This window comes from Dendroctonus ponderosae, unplaced genomic scaffold, assembly GCF_020466585.1.
Source record: "Dendroctonus ponderosae isolate FM_Combo_2020 unplaced genomic scaffold, Dpon_F_20191213v2 Dpon_F_20191213_3, whole genome shotgun sequence".
Taxonomy (NCBI): Eukaryota; Metazoa; Arthropoda; class Insecta; order Coleoptera; family Curculionidae; genus Dendroctonus; species Dendroctonus ponderosae.
Window position 1 is genome coordinate 15,906,266 of NW_026018508.1, and position 21,915 is coordinate 15,928,180.

Sequence of the window (21,915 nt, forward strand, 5' to 3'; positions counted from 1 at the left end):
AAATAAATAAATGCGTTTTATTTGAATTGCTTATTAAAGTGTACCTAGTTGAGCATGACTACCATTAAAAAAATACTCTGCACGCTTTTTTTCTCAGTCCTCTATCCATCTACCACCAACTCTTAAACCATCCTCCATCAGTGATTGAATAAAAACCTTCACTCCCACACCGGTGCGTGAAACTTTCAGCTTTTCGGGTCACTTCCAATATAGAATGTCCGAATGTGGTCCAATTCAATTATGTAGATTAGATTAATTGGCTGCTTATGTCCGAGGCATTAAAATGCGGTTCGCCGAAATTAATTAGCTGCTGAATTAATTGTCGCAGTATTAAGTGTATGTTATTTGTGGGTTTCAAATCTATGCTCACTATCGACCGCAATAATTGCAACACCTTTCGAGGAGTGACAAGTTGAAAAAATGGCTTTCTTATACCAGAGGTCAGAGTATGCATGACATGTTATTTGTTCTTGGTAATTGATTATTTTTTTTCGGATACCATTGTTCTTGGTGTATCAACCAAGAAAGATTGAAAGGGTGAAGCATGTACATTCTTTTATGTTCTAACATTTACATTAAATCCAGTATTGGACGACAGCCGACAGCGATTCTTTTCGCGAACTCATTGCAAAATGTTCATTTTTCTACGCCAATTTGGATAGTTTTGATTGAGCGCACGCCACTAATTTATTCGGAAACGTATCGCTTGTAATGCAAATTAAAATAGGATTTTTCGCCTTTATCGGACCTTTCGCAAATTAGTGACCCAAGCCATTCTTATTAGCGCACTTTCTTGGGAATAAATTTAGCATTTTTCCTTTAATGTTTCACTTATAAGTGAGCCTGGGTTCCCAACAGGCAGTATTCGCTTGAAGCCCAATCAACTCACTTCATTGGATACTAGTCATGTTTGTTAAAGTAAGTGCTAAGTTCGTCCTCAAGCCTCAACCATACTCACACTCTCTTTTATAGGTCGTTGCTGTTTTACTGTTGGTGGGCTGCGCTTATGCTGGAATTTCTCACGTCTCCTCGAGCCAAGGAGGTGGAGGAGGTGGCGGACATGGAGGCCATCACATTATCGAATTCTACGTAAGTTGAACATAGCCAGTAAACCTGCTGAGTTTGAATGAATTTTCCTTTATTTCATTGAAGACCTTCCCTCACTATGAGTACAAGTACGAAGTGCATGATCCAAAGCACCACGACGTCCATGAGCAGCACGAAAAACGCTACGGGGATAAAGTGGAGGGCGAATACTCATTGCATGAACCCGATGGTACCATCAGGGTGGTAAAATACGAGGCCGATCATAAGAACGGTTTCAACGCCATTGTCGAAAGGAACGGCCATGCCGTTCATCCGGAAATCGAGCACCATCATCATCATTAACCAAAGTGAGTCCTCGCACCATTCCAACGAATTTTTATTTTTTTGCCTCCAAGCAGAACCAGTATTACTCAAAGGCCTGCTCATTCTGTACCTGCATGATTCATCTCCTGCATCATCAATGGATTAACTATAATAGTTAATGTGTCTTCACCTTCTTTTCCTGCTTATTGTTCATCCCCATTGAAGTATTTTTAAGTGTTATTGTTGTTGTTTTTGTTAATAGTTAATAAAGCCCATATAATTGAGTCACTGATCACTCAAATATGAAATGCACATTCAAAAACTTCTCAACAATTGCCTCACGCCAGATTAAAACTTTTTCCACGGGTCGAGCTCACCCTGTCCTACAAAATGCATACTTCAACTGCACTGTTTCCCGAGAAAAAAATAACGCCAAACTTCAACGAACGCGACTTGAAAAATACTTGCAAATAGCCTGATGATGACTCAAAATCGAAACTTTTTTCACCTATAGAACTGACATTGCCCTATAATATGCTCTAGAAAGTTAGTTTTCAACTTCACTGGTTCCTGAGACAAAACTCCGGTATCCATAGACACACGAAAATTTAAAAAACTTGAAACTAGCCTGATGATGACTCAAAATCGAATCTTTTGCCACTTGTAAAACGGACTATTCCGTAAAAAAAATTCAAGCAAAACTCCATATAGAGATTGACTAGTTTCTGAGGAAACAAATATAACATTCCCACCTGCGTAAATAAGCGTAAAATAAAGATAAAACTGGAAAAAAATATGAAAAACCCTGAGGGATATTCAAACTCGAAACATTTTCCCCTTAGAGAACAAACTTTGCGCTACAAATATTATACAAAAATGATTCTCTAACTTAACCAGTTCCTGAGCAAATAAACGTGAAACTACTGAAGAATTTTGGAAATTTCCTGATCATGGTTGAAATTCGAGATTTTTCACATGTGTAGAACAGACCATGCCGTAGAAAAAAGTTCACAAGCAAATCTCTTAGTACCTAAAGGAATAAATGTTAAATTCCGGCCTGCAACAACCACTTCGTAAACTAATTGAAATTTTCAAAACGTAACAAAAATTGCTTGATGATGACTGAAAATCAGACCGTTTTCCACCACTAGAACATACTTTGCCCTACTAATTGCACACAAGAAAAAAACTGTAGTTTTGTGGTATTAATTTTTTGCAGTCATTCATATACCGATTTACAGGAGTTTAGAAATTATTCAAGTCACTTTTCGCGTTTGGTGCAGTTACATTTTTATGCCTCATATACAGGGTTGCGCGATCTAGAAATTTAAAAGTAATAAACCTAAGTTCAAGCAATTTTTGTTATTTAAATAAAGAACTGTTCAAAGATGTAAAAATTTTCGCACTTACCTTTGCCGCTGATCATTTCTGAATTTAAGCATCTTTTGGTTTACACGTAAAATCCTCAAAAATTAAGAAAAATCTCGAAAACTTCACTTTAATGTCAATAATAGTCGCTGCATGCTGTTCATAGACGCCTTTTGACAGTAAAACGTCAGAACTTTTACAATACGGAAAACACTTTTTTTTTTGCTAAAATCACCACTACCGGCTGAGAAAATAACGCAAAACTATCGAACGAAACTTTCTCTTTCAGAAAAGCGGTAGTTTCCCGCAAAAAAATGGGAAAATCTTGCGATTTTTCACAATTTAGACGGAGCGCATCCCGCACTGACTTTACCATCCATCGTGAATGCAACTGACTGATTTGAGGAAATGTCATAGGAATTGACGTATTTCTGCGAGCTTCAAGCGAGTTTTTGCTTAAAATTTTGTCTTAAAAAAATGAGTCAAGAGAATGTAAAAGTCAAGTTAAAAGAGAACAACTCTCATCAGCAATAAGCCATTTCTTATTTATTATATACACCGTTACATACAAAAAACTACACTAAAAATCTACATGTTTTATACTGATGAGCAACACTGTTTGATAATGAGTAGAAATGATCATGATCCAGGTAACAGAAGCTTTAGGGGAAGTCAGTCAATGTTGAGTCGTTTGGGCCTAATGCAGAGCTACTCCTGCAAGGCCAGAAACCCGCGTTAAAACCCAGAAATTGCAATAGAAAAAATGAATAAATCTCACCTAATGCTCCATGCTGAAGAACTGTAGGATGCAAAGCATGGCCTTGCCGAAGAACCACTGCGTTGAACCCGTTGTGGTCATCGGCCGTGTATTTCACCGTCCGAATGGTGCCATCAGCTTCTTTAAGTGAATACTCTCCTTGGACGACGTCGCCGTGACGAATTTCCTTCTGCTGCTTGTTATCTCCAGTGTGAAGATCACTTACTCCATATGCAAAGTCGTATTGGGGAGGCGCCTGGAAGCCGACATTTTCTCCACAAACTCTGGAAAATCATGCGGGACTTACGTAGTAATCCACTGCTTGGTGCCCAACCAGGCCCGATCCATGCCCAAGAGTCACTATGGGTCCATGTCCAAGGGACAATCCCAAACCGTCGCTCAGAATGGGGACGGCTAATGCTGAGCCGCTCAGAACCGCCATCAATAAAACAAGCTAAACAAATTGTGATATTTTTGCTAGAAATTCTTAAGTTTATTGGAAGGCAATTTTCTAGATTTTATTTTGCAAATATGAAACACATCTCCTTTTTCAAGATGAAAGTGTTTCAGTTGTCAAGTTCATATTTTGCAAAGACACCTCGGGTCCAATGTTATTGAAGGCTCCGTTAAAATTTCAAAAAATCCCAGAAAAAATCTGTTTTTGTGCCGAAAATTGTTAATTTTCTGAACATGGAAGTTTGCCTTCACCGTTTTGTGATATTTTCCAGACCGAAAGTGCGATTTTCTAGGAAAAAACGCGATATTTCCAATTGTGGATTTTCTGACGTTTGCTGTCAGTACTGATCATTCTAAAACGAGCCTGCCGCAGAACATTACTGAATTGTTTTGACACTCAAGTGCAGTTAATTGAAGTCTCAAATACATTTTGAAAGTTTTTTCTCGGGCCAATTGGAAACAGAAATTGGCAGAATTGAGGAAGGTACAGAAAACTTGATATTTTTCAAGTTTGTAACAACAATTTTTCTTTTCTAAGATCATTTTAAGCTGGAAATTTATTTTAAACTAATGTAAGATTCGCGTAAATTGTCAAGTTAGAAGCCTTCAAAAACACGTCAATTCTCTTGTCATCAAGTCAAATCAGTTGCTTGTAGATACAATAATGGCTAGAGAAGTATGATGACGGTCCGTCAAAAGTTCAAAAAATCTTCGAATATTTCGGTTTTTGGTAGAAAAATTGTTGATTTTCTGAAAGCAGAATTTTTGCTCTGTGGGTTTGTAAAACTTTTCAGGCCAAAAGAGTAAATTTCACCAAAAAATCGCAATTTTTCTAAACCTTCTGAAGTCTGCTGTCAGTTTTGGCAGTCATCCGCGCTTACTTAGAACACAACTGAATCGTTATGATATTAAAGTGAGGAGTCTCAAAGACATTTAGCGGTTTTCTTCCAGTTTTGAGGAGTTTGCGACAATTCCAATGGATTATTTGGATACAGAAATGAGCCGATTAATGGTAGGTGGGAAAATTTATTAACATTTTTAACTCAATTTTACTGGAAAAATATAAGAAAATGACTACCCTCTGTAGTCCCAAAAAATATGTTTTACCTCATAACATTCACCAGCTGCTTCCAAAGTGGCCCAATTCCTTACGGGGCATTAAAAATGTGAACATTTTTTTATAATTTCTTTGTCGAAAATATTAACAGCTCGAATAATTCTGCACAAAAACGTCCAATTTTGAATCACGCTGTATATGCATTAACCATGACCAGTGGGGCTAACGGAGGCACTTCTATTTGCGCTGTTTATGTATGTTTAAACCAAAAATTTGACAACTCATTCATTGAACTTTGCAGATCTTTGTCCAATTTTGAGTTCGATTTTTCCTTTATCATCCTTTGAATCTTTGCTGGTTAAAATTATATTTAAACTTACTTTTAGGGTCATTTTTCTATGGCACTTTAGAGGTTGATCTGCTGAACTGACAACGTACCTACTGATACCTAAACCGTGATTCTGCTGATCTTATATATGTATCATAAGAACGACAAAAGCGTTCACTTCACAAGGATTAAAAAATTAGTCGAAACTTGTTCGATATCTATGCATTTCGAGCCAGTTTGGAACACTTCAAGCGACAGCGGGATAGAACCGGTGGATTTTTCCAAAAATTTTCGTGTCCCCATAAATCACAGTTTAGCTAATAACCGGCGCATTATGCAACTTGTTACTTTATTGAATCAGCATATTTATATTGTCCCAGCAGCCACCTGTATCAGTTCTGATTCGACCGGTAATAATTCAGATAAGAACGGACAGTGAAACTGGTTGGTTCAGATCTGTCACGGTACTTTACCGGGCCAGATTGAAGCCGAATGAGGAAGTGCTTTTGATTTTATTAAAGATTTGACAATGCGATTGTTGTCTTATTATGTCGATTAACTTGCATAATGGAACAATGTAACATCAAAAGCATTTCAAGGGAAGAAAGGAGAAAAGCTTTCACTATAGTGGCAAAACTACAGTTTTGTTGGCTGGTTATTTCCAGTTTTACGAGATGTTTTAAGAGAGCCTGAGCCGGAGTGTGTTGTTAAAACAAGTCAAGGCAGAAAAGCTACAATTAAGGCCTGGTTTCGCCATCTACGATTTAAATCTTAATCATTGTTTAAAAGCGAGAATAAAATTCTCAAAAGTGTAAATGCTGAAACTGTAATTTTTTCATATTTACTTCTGGTAGTTTCGGTTTTCGAGCTTTTGGCATGTTTCCTTCCAGAATCCAAGCCACTGGGCACATAAAACTGCGTACTTTTTGGCAAAAAAGTAGTGAAACCACAGTAAATCGTACCGAAGAGTTCAGTTGTCTACCTTACATAGTTGCTGAAATACAGTGGAACATTTCTGAAATGTTTAATCCCCTGGACTTTGATGACTGTGTGTTATGCGTCTACCTTTTTCAAAGATTAAAAAATTCTGAGCAAACCTATTAAAGCAACGGCAGTTTTTAAGATAAAAAAAACCCTTAAAGATGATTAAACTATTCTTAACCATTTCTGAGGTAAAAGCGGCTCGATGGTTTTTTCAAATTTTAGATTTTGACTCTGATCTTAGTATTAATATGCGCGTAAAATTTTGAAGACAAATTAAGGCGACATTTTTTAACAATATCGCTCACAGCTGTTGCAGTCCCAAATTACTGTTAATTGCACCTTGGCCAGATTTGATAAGTGAAAAGTTTTGTGGGTTGGATTTTGGAACTTTGGGGGCTCGTCTCGTTAGCATGTCGTATAAAAAGTCCGACCTAAAGCTCGGATAATCATTCTCAGATCTGAGTTGAGTTAATCGCCGTCTCCTCCAGTTCAACATGTTTAAGGTAAGCGAATAAACCGCCAAATTTACATGAAAAAGCAATCGCCTTTTAGATCTTGGCTTTGGTTCTTTTGGTAAGCGCAGCCCGTGCTGCTCCTCCAGCTTACCATCAAGCTTATGAAGAAAGTGGCCCAGCTCAATACGAATTTGCCTACGCGATCGCTGATCCCCACACTGGTGACTATCATTCGCAACAAGAACATCGCGATGGTAAGAGCGTGGTTGGCCAATATTCGCTTCATGAAGCCGATGGTACTGTCAGAATCGTAAAATACTCAGATGATGGACATGGTTTTAATGCAGTAGTAGAAAGACAAGGAAATCCCTCTGAAGCCTCAGCTGGCTACAAGAATGTCGCCGTACCTCAATACCGCTACTAGAAGCCCGAATTGTTTCGGTTTAATCTGTTTGTTATAGTAATTTATTTATTTATTTGAATTAAAAGCATACAAAACTAAGTTTATCAGATTTTTCTGGGACTGTCCCAATTAGGCCTTAGTCTCCATATAAATGCACATACAATGGTGATGTTTTTTTAAAGCATTATCAGATCATAAAGCCATATCATTCGCCATTTTATCAACAATTTAATTCTCAATAAATCGGGCTCAAAATTCAATAAAAAGCCATAAAGAAAAAATATTAAAATGTAATTTTAGCAATATAAAAAATCACAAATTTTTAAAACATTTAAATTAAATAGCGGCCAATATAAGGTTTCGAGAGAAATAATTTAAACAAGACTTAAAATCCGCTATTGCTAACTCCGTCTAAAATGGTGAATTGCGTCGGAAAAAGCGTTGACAACATGGAATTTCGCAGTCAATTGTCAATTAATCTGCCAGTGTGTTTTCCGTTTTCCATCTGCAGAAATTCGAGAACCCTTGACCAGAGCGTTTGATTGAGTGCAGGTGGGGCTGAAAAACCGTAAAATTCGCTACACTTCCGCATACAACTTGAACTCAGGTATAATCATCTGCTGTTGCGTGTGAAAATCATCATTTTCCTGTGGAAAATCGCTCTAAACTCCCCGAATTCCCAGTTACATAATTGCGAGAATGTTCTCAGTTTTAATCGCTTTTGCACGCATGGGGTTGTTTGACTATGCAGTTGATTGAATACCTCGTGCTTTCCCAATCATTTGAAGCATATTTAAGCACAGAAGGTGTTTTTCAGCTTAACTGTAATTCCGTAAAACAATCAGAAAAGCGTCATTGGCATTCAAGTTTGCTGAACTGACCTGCCTCTAGCAAACACTGCCAAAAATACTTGTTTTTCACGTGATAGCTTGTTATTTTTAAATTAAAGCATTTAACTGGAATGGAACTGCAAGAAACCCGTTACTTCTGGCTTTCCTAAGGTCATTTTCAATGCTTTTTAGGTTAAGGTTACCATTTCAATTTACATAGCTAGTCATTTCTTTCTTACAGTAAATCAAACATGCATCGCGCACGATTAATAGCCAGCGCTATAACGGGGCCCCCAGGCCAGAAAGTCGGTTCTTGGCTAGTGAAAAATTCCCCAGCTGCATTCACCTGCATCCAAAGCAGAACCTACAATGTACCTGCAGCCTCTGAACCCTTCCTCAATGGAAGCTCTGGCCAATATGTTGAGGATATGTACAACGCCTGGTTGGTAGACCCTTCTAGTGTACATGCAGTAAGTGTGTGCGATTTTAGCCGTTTAATAGGGCTCGAACAGTGCGTCCGTTTTCTCCAAATCCTCCCCGAAGGAGTTTGTAATTGTTTACGCACTAACGCTTCCTGGCGATAAGATAATATTAATTGAAGTCACAGGGGAACAAACATTAGAGCGAGAGTTACGTATGTGTGGAAATTTGCATATTTTGTTCACCTGTGGGTAATTGTGTTGCGGCGACGTCGATACTTAGGCAAATATTCCCATCATAACTATCACTTTGCACACATGTCGGCTTAATAATGATTTACAAATTTTAAGTGTTAGGTTTTACTGTGCAATTTACTTGCTCTGATGCAGGCTAAACGTGTGATCAGATAGGTATTTTAGATATTTTATCAAATAATACACATATAATTTCCAAAACCCTTCGATGGTCTCTTGAGAGTTTTCCTTCTGGCTTTTTAAAGGTTGAGAATTTATGTTAATCGTTCCACAGGAAAAGGGTCTAGAAATTCAGATGTTTTTAACCATTTTCAAGATAGAAGCTCTTAAACTTCCAGGGTACCAAATATGTGAATTTCACTTCTATCTATATGCTATTCCTGCAGCAGTTCTTAATTGTTTAAAGCCCAATAAAATTCAGAGAATGCATGACGCAAAATGGCCCTTAGGAAAGATGCGAAAATGAGGTTCCATCCGTACCCACTCAATACGAACACTTGGCAAGTTTATTTATTTTTTCCATGGAATGTGTGTCTAGACTGTCTTCGTTGTTTGATAAGCATTGTGAAATGTATAAGAATAACTTGTTTTTACAAGAAAACGTTAGTAAACAAATATGCAGGCAATCCCACTATAAAGATAGTGACTTTGTTTTTAATTTTTAATTATCAGTCCAGTGTTTTCCCACGTCGTTTGAACTTTGGATGGTGTCTCTTCGAAATTATTCAACGGTGAATCAGAGCGTGCTTTCAGAACAGTTCCGTTGTATAAAAAATATTTATTTCGGGATATCTTCAAGAAAATTCGGCTGTACAAACGTTTGCTGATTGATATCAAGATGTTTTAAAGTTAAAGTATTGTTTTAAATGAACATGTGGATCAGATTTAGTCAACTACTCTTAAAACCCTTGATCTCCGGATTTATAGGAACTGGTTCGCATTTAATTTGAAACGCCTTGGATTAATCAAGAGCCAAGTTTTCCCCATTGAACTAGGCCTGATACAATGTTTCACCTTGAGCGTATTGGGAAACTTGTTTATGTTTGTTTCGCTGAATAAATCCATTGTTTTCAAGTGCTGAGGTAGTTGAGTGTTCTTTGATTGAGCAATTTTATCGTGATTGTACCGTTTCACCCTGGAGATTTCAAGATTATTATTAATGATGAAGTTCCAAAAATACCTATTCCCAGCTGCTTTATAACAAAAGCTAGTTCAGCTGGATTCGGGCCAAAGTTGCGCTATGCAGGTTTGGCAACTGAGAATCAATTTATTGTATCACCGCACCATGGAAGTGTTGGGTGAGTGTATGGATTTTGCCTTTGCAAACTTGGCAGGCGATCTGTTGATAATGGAACAAACATATCGTGTTGTTTTATTTCCAAATTGTACAATTATCCAATAAAACCTTCATATATTGTTCTACTCGTTCACTGTGATGGAACGTCGCGAGTAAATTAACTTTCCGCCTCGTTGCAAGAGCTATAATTCGGTCTTCAATTAACTACTCAGCTTGGTATAGGTCAGGAAAACCACAGCTCGTGATCGGTCAAATTTGCTTGTTTTGGATTCAATTATTGCTGCAAAAACGCTAAATAAATACCTACTTTGAACTGTTAAGTAAGACGTATATTTTGTAGGATTTGGAAATTTTGTTTAAAAGGTGTAAATTGCAGAAAGCATTTGAAACAGCGGAAGAGGACAAAAACAATTTTTGAGAAACCATACTAACCCAACTAGAGAGATAGTAAGAATATGAAGAAGTATGTAAAGCTATTTCCTTCCAGTGTGGGAAAGCCACAGAACCAAACACCATCTGAAAAACGACTTACATTAGCAAAAAGAATGTCATTTTCTATACTGCTTAATGTGTGTATTTAATATGATGCTATTTTCTTTCAGTCATGGGACGCCTTTTTCCGCAATTCACAGGGCGGCGGTGCGGGTTACTCCGCTCCACCAAGCCTTGCCCAGCCCAGACGCAACGAAGTCCCATTGGGGGCGCTGATTCCAAGTCTTGGTGGTTCGAACGCCCTCGGGGGCGGCATCAACGAAAAAGTGATTGACGACCATCTGGCCGTGCAAGCCATTATCCGAAGCTACCAGGTATTCCACACATGGGTCTTACATTGAAATTTGGAAGGTTTTTCGCGCTTTTCACTTGTACATAATAATGTTGCTTGAATTTGCCATTGCATTTCCACCGCTGGAATGTTTAGGTTTATAGTTCTGGGGGCCCGAGGGCCGTTTCGCTTGCGGAATCACTGATCACAATGAGGCATGCAAAGTCATCTACGTTATTTAGTCTCAAAGAGTTTTTGAACAATGCGAGTTAATGTTTTTTGCTGTAGCAACGTGGTCACTTGGTCGCTAAGTTGGACCCGCTCGATATTATGTTTTCCGACCGAACAGCTACCATTAGCGACCTGATGGGGGCCGCACCCTCTGAGGTCATCCGGCAACACAAGCTAGGTAATGCATGATGGACGTCCGCTTCCTTGGACTTAAGCAAAAGAGCCCCATTGTCGACTACTTTTCAACCTAGTTGGGTTTAGCGATCAGTACTCGACCAGTGCGGCTCTTGGTAAAAGAAACATTTGACTCGTTCGGCCATCGTAATTCTAACTGGTAAAAGCAGGTTTCAATTTGGTTCCTTTAGAAGACGGCGTCATTGCGGTGCAATTTCATGTGTAGGAGTTAAGCAGTTTGAAACATTTTCTCATAGTAACAGCTGCATTAATCAGGGCCTTTTCGTGGGTGCTTCTGCCACCTTGTGTTGCTTGAAAACCAGTTTCAAATAACAGCCTTCTGTGGATTTTGCCCAAACCAACGCTTCTTATTTCCCTATGCTTGAAGCTTTATCTGTTTTGAAAACTAACAGGGCATGTAATTGCATTCGCTTGCTATAAGATTATACAATGCATGTTTGTTTTCGCATTTTTTTATCGCGGAGCTTGGAGTGTTTAAAAATACAGATACGAATTTGGTGAAATGCCCAAAACTGTGGTTTTTTTATATATGTCCGGATAGATAACCTTCCTTATAACACAATTTAAAATGTAGACCGTTCAATATAGTCATAATTGTTCAAAATATTTATTTAGGTATCACCAGTTCTAAATAAACGCCAAACATCTGCAATTAAAAAAAACAGACTTGCTTTTACACCAATCCAAACATATCGGAGAAAAGACCTTTTGTCTTTAGATTTCATCTTGCCAGATATAACAGCAATAAATTCACTACCCGGGAGATTAACTCGTAATACGCCTAATTCGTTAACTGTATTTGCATAATATTTTCTACTGTAAATTTTACCATATTATATTAACATTGTGTGATAATTAAAAAGCAATTTAGTAGAGGTGTTGGCGATGTTGTTTCTAGATTCGTGGCCATCACATAGCAAACTTGGACCCATTGGGCATCAATAGTGCAGATCTGGATGACCAGACGCCCCAAGAACTGATTTACAAAAATTACAATTTCGGTAAGACAGTGAACCATATTAAGCTAAGAATCGACAGGTAAAAGATAGTTGCTTGAGAGTTGGAAGCGAGTTTTGGTTTTCGACGAGTTTCGCTCTTGATTAGCGACAGAATTAAAGTAAGTGATGGTTTTTTTCTTTTGGGGATCTTCCAATACAGAAGATCCCATTGCATTAACCGAATTTCTAAACTAAACATTTGTGTGAGTGATTGAAGCTAAATCAAATACCATATGTGACTGTAAACTACCGTTTTTCCGTTGCTCTGTTAATTAACCAAACTTGCCCTCCCTTCTTGCTCGCCTAAAACTAATTTTTACATTGAAAAATTGCTTGTTTTTTTGTTTCAGTTCTTTTTAGCGATACATTTTCTGTTGTCACTCTGGCTTGTTTTCACTTGTTTTGCTTGTTTTGTCCTAACTTTTAGATAGTCCATCCAGAACCTATTCGGAAGAGCTACGCAGGCAGGTTCAGCAGTTTATGCGACGTAAGCACACTTTTATTTTCTTATATTTTCGCATTTATTTTCTCGCTTCGCTGTATGGTAGATGAAAGGTCAATTTTTATAGTTTATTGGCTTTTATCGGTAATCAATCAGTCAAGTGAGTACTTTTTGTGTGTAGTTTTCCCCGTAAGTTTAACATCGCTTCAATGCAGGTTTTTCCACAAACTTGTCCGGCTTTTTTTGCAAGGCGCCTTGATACAAATGTTTCAAACTGTTGCCGATCGTGTCGTAGGTAGGCTGAGGACTGTTGCTCGTTATTTTCATTACCTACTATTTTGCCAATTTTTCTCACCTGCAAATGTTTCTTTTAAGTTTCACTCTCTCCCTTTGGTAGCATTGCGACATCCACCTAAAGGACTGTCTTCAAAATTTTCTGAGCTGAAAATAATCCGATAGTTGGATGACAAGGTGCCCAAAACAAAACTTTCGGTCACATTCACAGCCCCTTTATCCGTTTAAAAACTGCAGATGAAACTGACATGGATCGAGTGTTTAAATTGCCATCAACAACGTTCATCGGAGGCAAAGAAACATCGCTGCCTCTCAGGGAGATTTTGAGGCGTCTAGAGCTGTCGTATTGCCGGCACATCGGTGTAGAATTTATGTTCATAAACAGTCTGGAACAGTGCAACTGGATCAGGCAGCGCTTGGAAACTCCCGGCTGTATGGAATTGACCGCCGATCAGAAGAGGCTGATTCTGGCCCGTTTAACCAGAGCAACTGGGTAAGGAGACGAAACAAACCCGAGCTGTTATTATTAACAGAAAGAGTGTTTCTTTTGCAGATTTGAGTCGTTCCTCTCGCGCAAATGGTCCTCTGAGAAACGTTTCGGCTTGGAAGGGTGCGAAATTCTCATCCCGGCCATGAAGACCGTCATTGATAAATCCACAGAATTGGGAGTGGAAAGTATCGTAATGGGGATGCCACATAGAGGACGTTTGAACGTACTTGCTAACGTCTGCAGAAAACCGCTCTATCAGTTGTTCACTCAGTTTGCTGGATTGGAGGCTGTGGACGATGGGTCTGGTGATGTCAAGTACCATCTGGGAACCTACATTGAAAGGTGCTACGATTGGGTGCTTTTTTATATGAAGATGCTGAGGCTTTTAGTTCTTCTAGATTGAACCGTGTAACGAATAAAAATATCCGCCTGGCAGTGGTGGCCAATCCGTCCCATTTGGAAACCGTTGATCCTGTGGTGGAAGGAAAGACCAGAGCCGAGCAGTTCTACCGAGGCGATGGAGAGGGTAAAAAGGTGATACTCAAGTGGCTGTTTAATTTTTTCCTTGCTTATTCACGTTGTTCTCCATAGGTCATGTCCATGTTGCTGCATGGAGACGCAGCTTTTGCAGGTCAAGGTGTGGTGTTTGAAACCATCGGCCTGTCCGAATTGCCGGACTACACCACTCATGGCACTGTGCACATTGTGGTTAACAACCAAATCGGGTTCACTACTGATCCTCGCTATTCGCGCTCGTCTCCCTATTGCACAGGCAAGTCCCTTTTAGCCGCTGAGCGTTTAACATATTGACAACAAATCTCTTGCAGATGTTGCTCGCGTGGTCAACGCCCCAATTTTCCACGTAAACGCCGACGATCCAGAGTCAGTAATCCATGTGTGCAATATCGCTGCCGAGTGGAGAGCCACTTTCCACAAAGACGTCGTTATCGACCTGGTTAGTGTTGGCGCGGTGTTTTCTCAACAATTCGCTCAATTTAGGCGCTTGGTTCTAGGTTTGTTATCGTCGGTACGGACACAATGAGCTCGACGAGCCGATGTTTACCCAACCGCTCATGTACAGGAAGATCCGAAGCACCAAACCCTGCCTGGATAAATACGCTGAGCACCTGACTGCTGAAGGTAAGTAACACTAAAGGCATTGATTTGCAACTTTTGTTTAAATAACTAAAACCCGCTTTAGGTGTTGTTACTGAGAGTGAGGTGCAAGACGTTAAAGCGAAATACGACAAGATTTGCGAAGAGGCATTGGACAGAGCCAGGAAAGAAACCCACATTAAGTACAAGGACTGGATTGATAGTCCCTGGTCCGGGTTCTTTGAAGGCAAGGACCCATTGAAGGTACAGCCGCGGGTTTTATAGTCGAGGATTTTGTGTTGAATACTGCTTTTTTTACAGGTGGCTAAAACTGGAATTGTTGAGGACACCCTGGTGCATATTGGCAAGCGGTTTTCGTCTCCACCGCCGAATGCTGCCGAGTTCATTATTCATAAGGGTATTTAAATGGCGCTTTTGGAGTTTTTGGAAAATAGCAAGCTGTAACTTTGCAGGTATCGAACGTATTCTGCGGTCCCGACTGGAAATGGTGGAAAACAGGGTCTGCGACTGGGCTCTGGGCGAAGCCATGGCTTTCGGTTCGCTCCTCAAAGAGGGCATCCATGTGCGATTATCCGGACAGGACGTGGAAAGAGGCACATTTTCCCACAGGCATCACGTTTTGCATCATCAAACTGTCGATAAGGCCACATACAAGTAAATAACCGCATTGCTCTCCAATTTTCTTATGTAAAAGACGCTGTTTCCAGACCACTCTGCAATTTATATCCCGACCAGGCCCCTTACACTGTATGTAACAGTTCTCTGTCTGAATATGGTGTTCTTGGATTCGAATTAGGTAGAAATCGCCAACTAATTTCCACTATTTTCAGACAAATTGAATGCTTTTGCAGGCTACTCTATGACCAATCCCAATGCGTTAGTCATTTGGGAGGCTCAATTCGGAGATTTTGCCAACACTGCCCAATGCATCATCGATACGCTTTTGGCTAGCGGACAGTCCAAATGGGTCAGGCAAACCGGTTTGGTCATGTTGCTTCCTCATGGCATGGAAGGACAAGGACCCGAACATTCAAGCGCCCGCTTGGAGCGATTCCTGCAAATGTCGTCCGACGATCCGGACTATTTCCCACCGGAAACTGAGGACTTTGCTGTGCGTCAACTGCACGACATCAACTGGATTATCACCAACTGCACCACGCCAGCCAATTTCTTCCACATGATGAGGAGACAGATTGCTTTGCCTTTCAGGTAGGCTTCATGCCAAAAAATGGTTCATTGGTTTTAACGAAAAATCCTTAAATTTTCAGAAAGCCCCTGATTGTAATGACACCCAAGAGTCTGCTCAGACATCCGGAGGCCCGCAGTTCTTTCGACGACATGGTTGAAGGTAATTTCTCGTGCACGTTTTTGCGTTTTAGGCTGACGCCTGCTCGGCTTTTTCAGGCACAGAATTCCAGAGAATCATCCCCGACGAAGGCAAAGCCTCTCAAAACCCTGGCAACGTAAAGAAGCTGATCTTCTGCTCTGGAAAAGTCTACTTCGACCTGGTTAAGGCCACTAGGGAACAGGGACTTGACGACAAAATCGCCATCACTCGAGTCGAGCAGGTAAAACGATGGAAACTCTCAGTCGACAACTGAGAATTTACGGTTTTTTTTTCGTTTCAGTTAACTCCTTTCCCATTTGATCTGATCAAGAACGAATGCGAAAAGTACTCGAACGCCCAAATCGCTTGGGCCCAGGAAGAACACAAGAACCAAGGCGCCTGGACTTATGTTAGGCCCAGATTCGAAACTACATTGGCCGGTCAACGAGATGTTATGTAAGTGGACACTACTATTTATTTTCTCGGCCAATAGACATTAGCTGGATGAAGATATGATTTTAACGCCACTTTTTCCACTCCTTGTTCTTGTTGGAGGAGATGGAAATGATTCTTGTGTTCTTCCCGTTGTTGCCTGCTTGTTACCTTTAGTAATACCTTCCGGTGGTTTCTGTTCAGGTTCAGTCGATAAGATTCTCAACAAATGTCACTTTTTTCTCACAAAGACTTATTTCCCTTGATTTTACTTTACTGCCTTTGCTCATTAGATGACTGGATTGTTGTCTAATCTGATTTTTCTCTGGTGTGTTTTAGTCCGAGTAAAAAGGGTTGGTTCGTTAGGTTGTTTGGAAAAGATGATCCGAAACCCCACGAGACGAAACCTGACGAAAGAACAGTCAGGTAAAAAATCATATCTTCATGTATAGTTATGTGTGTGTTGGCCTCTAGATGTTCGCGCCCTTTGAGCTTGATTCTGTTCGTACAATTAGGCTTTGTTAGCTAGCGGTGTGTTTTTTTGCAGTTACATCGGTAGGGCCGTAGCGTCCAGTACTGCGACTGGAAGCAAAGCAGCCCATCTGAAGGAACTGAAGAGTCTGCTCGACGATACAACCAGATTGTAAGGTAGTTTGGGTTAAACCAGCCTAGAATATTAACTTAATTTATTTATTTGAGTCACTTTAAATGAAATATTCACGTATCGGTAAATTGCAACAAGTAGCTAGATTGGTCTAGTGAATTGGTTAGTAGGCACAACGCCGCAATATATGCAAATCTTAGGAGTTTATTAGTGATTTTTTTCTGAAAACTGCACCAACTATAGGATAATCAAAGTTAGGTATAATGAATGTACATAGCACATTGTTATATATTTTTTTGATGAATGTATACTTAACGAGTGCAGATGGAAGAAACAAAGGCCAAACTTTGAGAAATTATCTAGCCATACATTTTAATGATGAAGGTATTAGGTAGTGTAAACGGCACGGTCGCGGTGTTACCCGCAAGTATTTTAACGTTGGATGTTATTTATTTATTGTATTTTTTCCTTCGCGAAACTGTGAATTATTAAAAAAACATTTGTTGCATTACCGTCGATAGTTTAATGTTTAGACTGGCCCCCTTTTTAGCCCTAAGTTATTTTCGTTTAAAATTCCCGATGTTAATGTCATATTAATCAAAATCACAGCTAAGCTGCCAAATTCCCAGTGAAAAGCTGTTTCAAATTAAAAAATGAACTCAGAATCGATTTGCGAAGAGTATTCATTAACCTGGAAAGGCCACGTTCAGCATGTGAGAGACTCCTTTAGTAAACTGTGGCAAAACAGTGCTTTTTGCGATGTAACCCTTTATGCGGAAGGGCAGAAAATTGGGGCCCACAAAGCTTTCCTGACCGCCTGCAGTGGCTATTTCAGCAAGCTGTTCGAGGAATTCAAAGAAGAGAAGCTAGTGATTGTTCTGAAGGGAGTGCAATTCAACGTCCTGCAACACATCCTTCGGTTCATTTACAATGGCGAGGTGAGCATTGAAGTGGAGAAGTTGGGCGCTTTTCTCGAAACGGCCGAGTTCTTGAACATCTTTGGCCTCATCAAGGACAAAATCCAAAGGAGAAAAACCAGTTCTGTGGTGTTTGAAACTGATCAAGCTAGTAATACGGTTGCAGAAGGTGCTGATGAATCAGAGACAGGAGAGTGCGATAGCAGCGAAGAAATCAGTCAGTGTAAAAATAAGCTGAAGGCTCCCAAGATGTTTCGTATCGATACTATGAGCTTGCAAGAAAACACTTCAAGGGAATCGAATCAACGGACAATGTTTTTAGCAGGAGCGGCGAGAAATGAATGGATTGGGGATATTGAAACATCTGGATCATTACATCAGCTAAGAACGGAGGACGCGAAGTCTAAAAAACGAAAAATCAAACCAGAGAAACGGTCGAGCAGTTTGGCGGAAATTAAAGAAGTGGAAAGGACTTTGGTCAACTACCAAGGTAAACCTAAGCCCTAAACTGGCCTAACGTTTAAATCTGTGTTTTAGTAGGGCTTTTGGACGGGGATAAAAATTTGATTGAACGAGGCACGTTAAGTAGTGCAATGTTTGATCAATTAAAGTTTGTTTCAATTTATAGCCACCCTCACAAGCCTGTCGGAGGATGGGTTTAGCAACATTAGACGATCTCCCGTTAGAAATCAATCCAAGAGGGACAACATTTGTTTAATATGTGGAGTAACGTTTGCCCGCAGGAACCTTTTACGCCAGCACCTGCAATTGCACGAAAAAATCACTTAAGTTAGGGGGTTTTGAAATTCACAGAAAAATACAAATTTGAGAAAAACTTTATTCTATAGAATAATCAGTTTTATCCATAATTTAGCAGAAGGACAATGAATAAAAGAGCTTCGCATAAAACACTGTACACATTGAAACTCGTACTTACTAAATAAAGATTTTGGTATATGTTTCTATCTACTTATTTCCCACAGGATCGATTAATGACCATGTGCCCCGAACCTGCTTAGTCGGAATAAAATTGTATACGCCCCAAATTTCTCAACGCTAATAATCTGCCATTTTTCCTCTAAGTTTTGTATTGATGAACTAATGGCAGACGGTTGGTTGACTGGTTTTATTGCTTTCCAAAGCTTGTACCAACAGGCTATATAAAATACCTAATTGAAATCGTACTCCTCTAATTAAAAGAAGGGTTTTATTGAACCGCATACAAATGAACGATAATACCCTGATTACTTGTAGCCTTTTCGAGTATCTAAAAATGTAAACATTATTACTACATTATAAGGCATTGGGGAACAGTAATATTCGTTATTTTGGGAGGTGACATCGAAATGCTAGTAATTATACATGAATCAGTTGTGAAAAAGTGCGGCGAATCAGTTAAGGTTGCGTTATTAATGTCCCTTAACTTTTCCAAAATGTGAACTATGTGCTTAGTTTTAACGACTTTTTCAGCTTAATCATCACAGAACATCCACATAACAACGATATGCTTAAATAGTATCTCGCAATGATCGCGCGACTTTCTTAAATGCGTCGAATTTGGTAAATTGGTGCATTTATAACCGACGAAATACAAGTCGTATGTTTATTATTGAGAAAACCTACTCCTAAAATCTGCAGAGATTCAGTTCGATATTGTTTATTACTAGTAGGATGAAAGGAAAAATGTAAAATGAATGATTCTCGAGTAAAAAGTATGAATTAAGTCGGTCCGTAGGATACACACACCCTACAACGACACTCAATATTTTGCGTTTTATATTACATTCGCTAAACGGCTACACTAACTAATCTAACGTTTAAGGTACAAACTTTAACATAATCTATATCTATGCAAAAAAACTAAGGCTGTAGTGGGGAAACTGTCGACGATTTGTACTACTAAAATGTATTAATTCGAATGAAAACCATGAGTATCATTTTAGCAAGGTAACTCAAAATATAAGATTCTTCATCATAGCTAGAAACACCAAACACTTATTACGCGGTATAAAATAATGTTAGAGCAGCCCATTCCCAAGACGGTCTCGAATAACTGAAATAAGTCGCTTTAACTGTTGATGAAAAATGGTTTCAAGCTACAATCATACTCATACCATAAATAATTTAAAGGTTCGAATGACTCAACAGCACATTTATTCGTTAATGAAGAAAAACTTAAACTTGCAGCAGTCTCATAATAGATATCAATAAATAACTGAGAAAATGTCAAATCAGTGGGGCTTGACTAGTGAGTAGTATGTGGACAGTTCTCTCGCGTGTTTACGAGAATAATTGCCAACAGTACTAACAGAAGTGTATCAATTGTAACGCGCTCTTGTCTGCATTACAATTAACATACTAATCACTAAATGGACATGAAATTTAACCAAACCTAAGCTCTGAAAATAATCACATTGTAACGCAGAACGAAGCACTGATAAGTTCGGTTGTTGTTAGACAACCACCCGCTTTAGTCGCCCCAGTTTTCATCGTCTGTGTCCATTTGTTCTTTAATATCATCAGTAGCTAATGCTGGAAATTTGAAAAATTTCCATTTAAATAGTAGGACCAAAAGGCAAATAGTTACTTGCTAATGTAGGATCGGGATCAGAGTACAAGTCTTGTTTCTGTTTCTTTTTGGCCAAAGCTTCCAGTTCCTCTTTAGAACGTTCTTTGCGAAATTCGTATATTAACGGGTAGATGTATTCTATTGCGGCTTGAACGTCCGCTACACTTGGAGCTGAAAAACGAATTGTAAAAACAAACTGTTCGCTTAGATTTAATTGCGCGATTAAAGTGTTATTTGCGCATCTCACAAAGAACTAGTGAATAATCACCTGTTACGGTTACGCTTCCAGTGGAAAATATCTTTAGGGTGGCCCGTGGATTTTGTAGTTTGTACGTGACTCCTGGATGCAGTTCTGGTTCGTAACTGAAAGATACATATAAAACATTTAATCCATGGTGCATTCATGGGGACAAATTGGCGAGTACCAATTTCCTTTTCGCTTGCATGCTAGCGCCAGTTTCACTTATTAAATTCACCTTCTCACTTAAAATGGTTCATTAGTTAAGTGATAACGAGCGGATGAATTTGACTGACCCAATTAAGGCGAAAAAGTGGGTGTCAATTATCAGTGTCGAACACGTTTAAATGAAATAATTGCTTAGGTGAATCATTGCCAGTAAGGAAGTCGATATGAGAAACTTCCTATGCGGTCGCAATATTGAAAATTACTTTTAATTGCAGTTGTAAACAATTAAAAGATAGATTTATGTTGAATTAAATTGAATTGAAATTCCCTGTTCAATTTGCTGAAAATTAACCTTTACACTACCGTTTCGTATACTTAATGAACATTGCCGAAAAAAAACAAGGTCAGCATAAACAATAAATGTCCGATATAAACACATTAGTATTCAGATATGGAGAATCAACAGCAACTTATCTATGAGAAGAGTGTTCTTCTCACTAATCCTGACCCTTGAATGTGAAATTGGGATACATTTAATGCTCTTATTTTTTTATTTAACGCTACTTATCAGTGGACTATTTACAAAAATGTAATTTTAGTTATTCCTTTAGTTTATTTATAAATGGATTTGAATGGAAATTTCGAAAGATGCAAACGTGATTTATACTGAATTTCTTCCTGGCGTTTCGGAGGTACGAGTGGCTTGCATCTTCTTTAGTCAGAGATGAGAATAGAGATGAGCTATTGAGGAGAATTATTTAACGTAGTTGAAAGAAACGATATCAAGAGTTCTTCAATACGGAGGAAAAACGTCGCGTTTCAAATTTCCAATCGTTTGTCCAGTTTTGTTGAAATTCAAACAGTAATGTTTTAATGAAATCATAAATTCATGTCATCATGTAAAATCATTTGTATGGAAGAAATCTTTCATTGCCTTTTATGCCTTCAAAATTTTAGTGCAAAATTAGCTGCTGCATTTATTCCCAGACATCCTGTAGAAAACAACACACTGAGAACAACCCCAACATGAGATCATTTAGCAGTACCTGCAAAAATCTAACTCTAAATTGTCTATAAAAATAATCCTACAACATTTAATGTACATTTTTGCTTATTTTCAATCTTCTCTGAGAGTGAAGATCATTCCGTTGTTTTAAACATGTTCGGAAATT

The 21,915-nt window shown here is 38.9% G+C and overlaps 5 protein-coding genes and 1 long non-coding RNA gene across 13 annotated transcripts; 3 read left to right on the forward strand and 3 right to left on the reverse strand.

Moving 5' to 3' along the window:
• Positions 1 to 972: 972 nt before the first annotated feature.
• Positions 973 to 1,632, forward strand: LOC109538545 (adult-specific cuticular protein ACP-20; the record flags this gene model as incomplete). Of its 2 annotated transcripts, XM_019905807.2 has the most annotated exon segments (3): positions 973 to 1,089; positions 1,153 to 1,394; positions 1,446 to 1,632. In XM_019905807.2, coding segments are annotated over 2 exon segments (354 nt in total), but the record flags the coding sequence as incomplete, so codon positions are not given.
• A 913-nt stretch (positions 1,633 to 2,545) lies between these two features.
• Positions 2,546 to 3,148, reverse strand: LOC125503941. The gene is made up of 2 exons (XR_007281179.1): positions 2,761 to 3,148; positions 2,546 to 2,669 (listed from the first exon to the last, which is right to left on the reverse strand). It is a non-coding gene; the product is annotated as an uncharacterized LOC125503941 (long non-coding RNA).
• A 94-nt stretch (positions 3,149 to 3,242) lies between these two features.
• LOC109538718 (adult-specific cuticular protein ACP-20) lies at positions 3,243 to 5,567 on the reverse strand. The gene is made up of 4 exons (XM_019906088.2): positions 5,369 to 5,567; positions 3,783 to 3,929; positions 3,497 to 3,731; positions 3,243 to 3,432 (listed from the first exon to the last, which is right to left on the reverse strand). The coding sequence occupies exons 1-4, from the start codon at positions 5,378 to 5,380 to the stop codon at positions 3,416 to 3,418; spliced, it is 411 nt and encodes a 136-aa protein (XP_019761647.1). The 5' UTR covers positions 5,381 to 5,567; the 3' UTR covers positions 3,243 to 3,415.
• Positions 5,568 to 6,039: 472 nt separating this feature from the next.
• LOC125503940 (cuticle protein 7-like) lies at positions 6,040 to 7,257 on the forward strand. The gene is made up of 2 exons (XM_048665116.1): positions 6,040 to 6,803; positions 6,853 to 7,257. Exons 1-2 carry the CDS (start codon positions 6,795 to 6,797, stop codon positions 7,177 to 7,179), a joined length of 336 nt encoding a protein of 111 aa, XP_048521073.1. The 5' UTR covers positions 6,040 to 6,794; the 3' UTR covers positions 7,180 to 7,257.
• Positions 7,258 to 7,635: 378 nt separating this feature from the next.
• On the forward strand, positions 7,636 to 17,363 carry LOC109538591 (2-oxoglutarate dehydrogenase complex component E1). 7 transcript variants are annotated; one of them, XM_019905887.2, is made up of 21 exons: positions 7,636 to 7,765; positions 8,230 to 8,458; positions 10,562 to 10,765; positions 12,047 to 12,149; positions 12,574 to 12,633; positions 13,120 to 13,375; positions 13,436 to 13,714; positions 13,771 to 13,906; positions 13,964 to 14,144; positions 14,200 to 14,327; positions 14,386 to 14,512; positions 14,574 to 14,731; positions 14,789 to 14,885; positions 14,941 to 15,142; positions 15,196 to 15,284; positions 15,340 to 15,697; positions 15,757 to 15,836; positions 15,893 to 16,056; positions 16,117 to 16,271; positions 16,587 to 16,673; positions 16,795 to 17,363. In XM_019905887.2, the coding sequence occupies exons 2-21, from the start codon at positions 8,240 to 8,242 to the stop codon at positions 16,892 to 16,894; spliced, it is 3,183 nt and encodes a 1,060-aa protein (XP_019761446.1). In that variant the 5' UTR covers positions 7,636 to 7,765; positions 8,230 to 8,239; the 3' UTR covers positions 16,895 to 17,363. The 7 variants fall into 7 exon arrangements, with proteins under 7 accessions (XP_019761446.1, XP_019761447.1, XP_019761449.1 ...); XM_019905888.2 differs by lacking the exons at positions 12,047 to 12,149; positions 12,574 to 12,633 and adding an exon at positions 11,011 to 11,131 and having other exon boundaries at positions 7,637 to 7,765; XM_019905890.2 differs by lacking the exon at positions 16,587 to 16,673 and having other exon boundaries at positions 7,637 to 7,765.
• A 1,229-nt stretch (positions 17,364 to 18,592) lies between these two features.
• On the reverse strand, positions 18,593 to 20,835 carry LOC125503814 (TATA box-binding protein-like 1). Its single transcript, XM_048664748.1, has 4 exons — positions 20,822 to 20,835; positions 20,606 to 20,700; positions 20,356 to 20,508; positions 18,593 to 20,300 (listed from the first exon to the last, which is right to left on the reverse strand). The coding sequence occupies exons 1-4, from the start codon at positions 20,833 to 20,835 to the stop codon at positions 20,239 to 20,241; spliced, it is 324 nt and encodes a 107-aa protein (XP_048520705.1). The 3' UTR covers positions 18,593 to 20,238.
• Between the last annotated feature and the right edge of the window lie 1,080 nt (positions 20,836 to 21,915).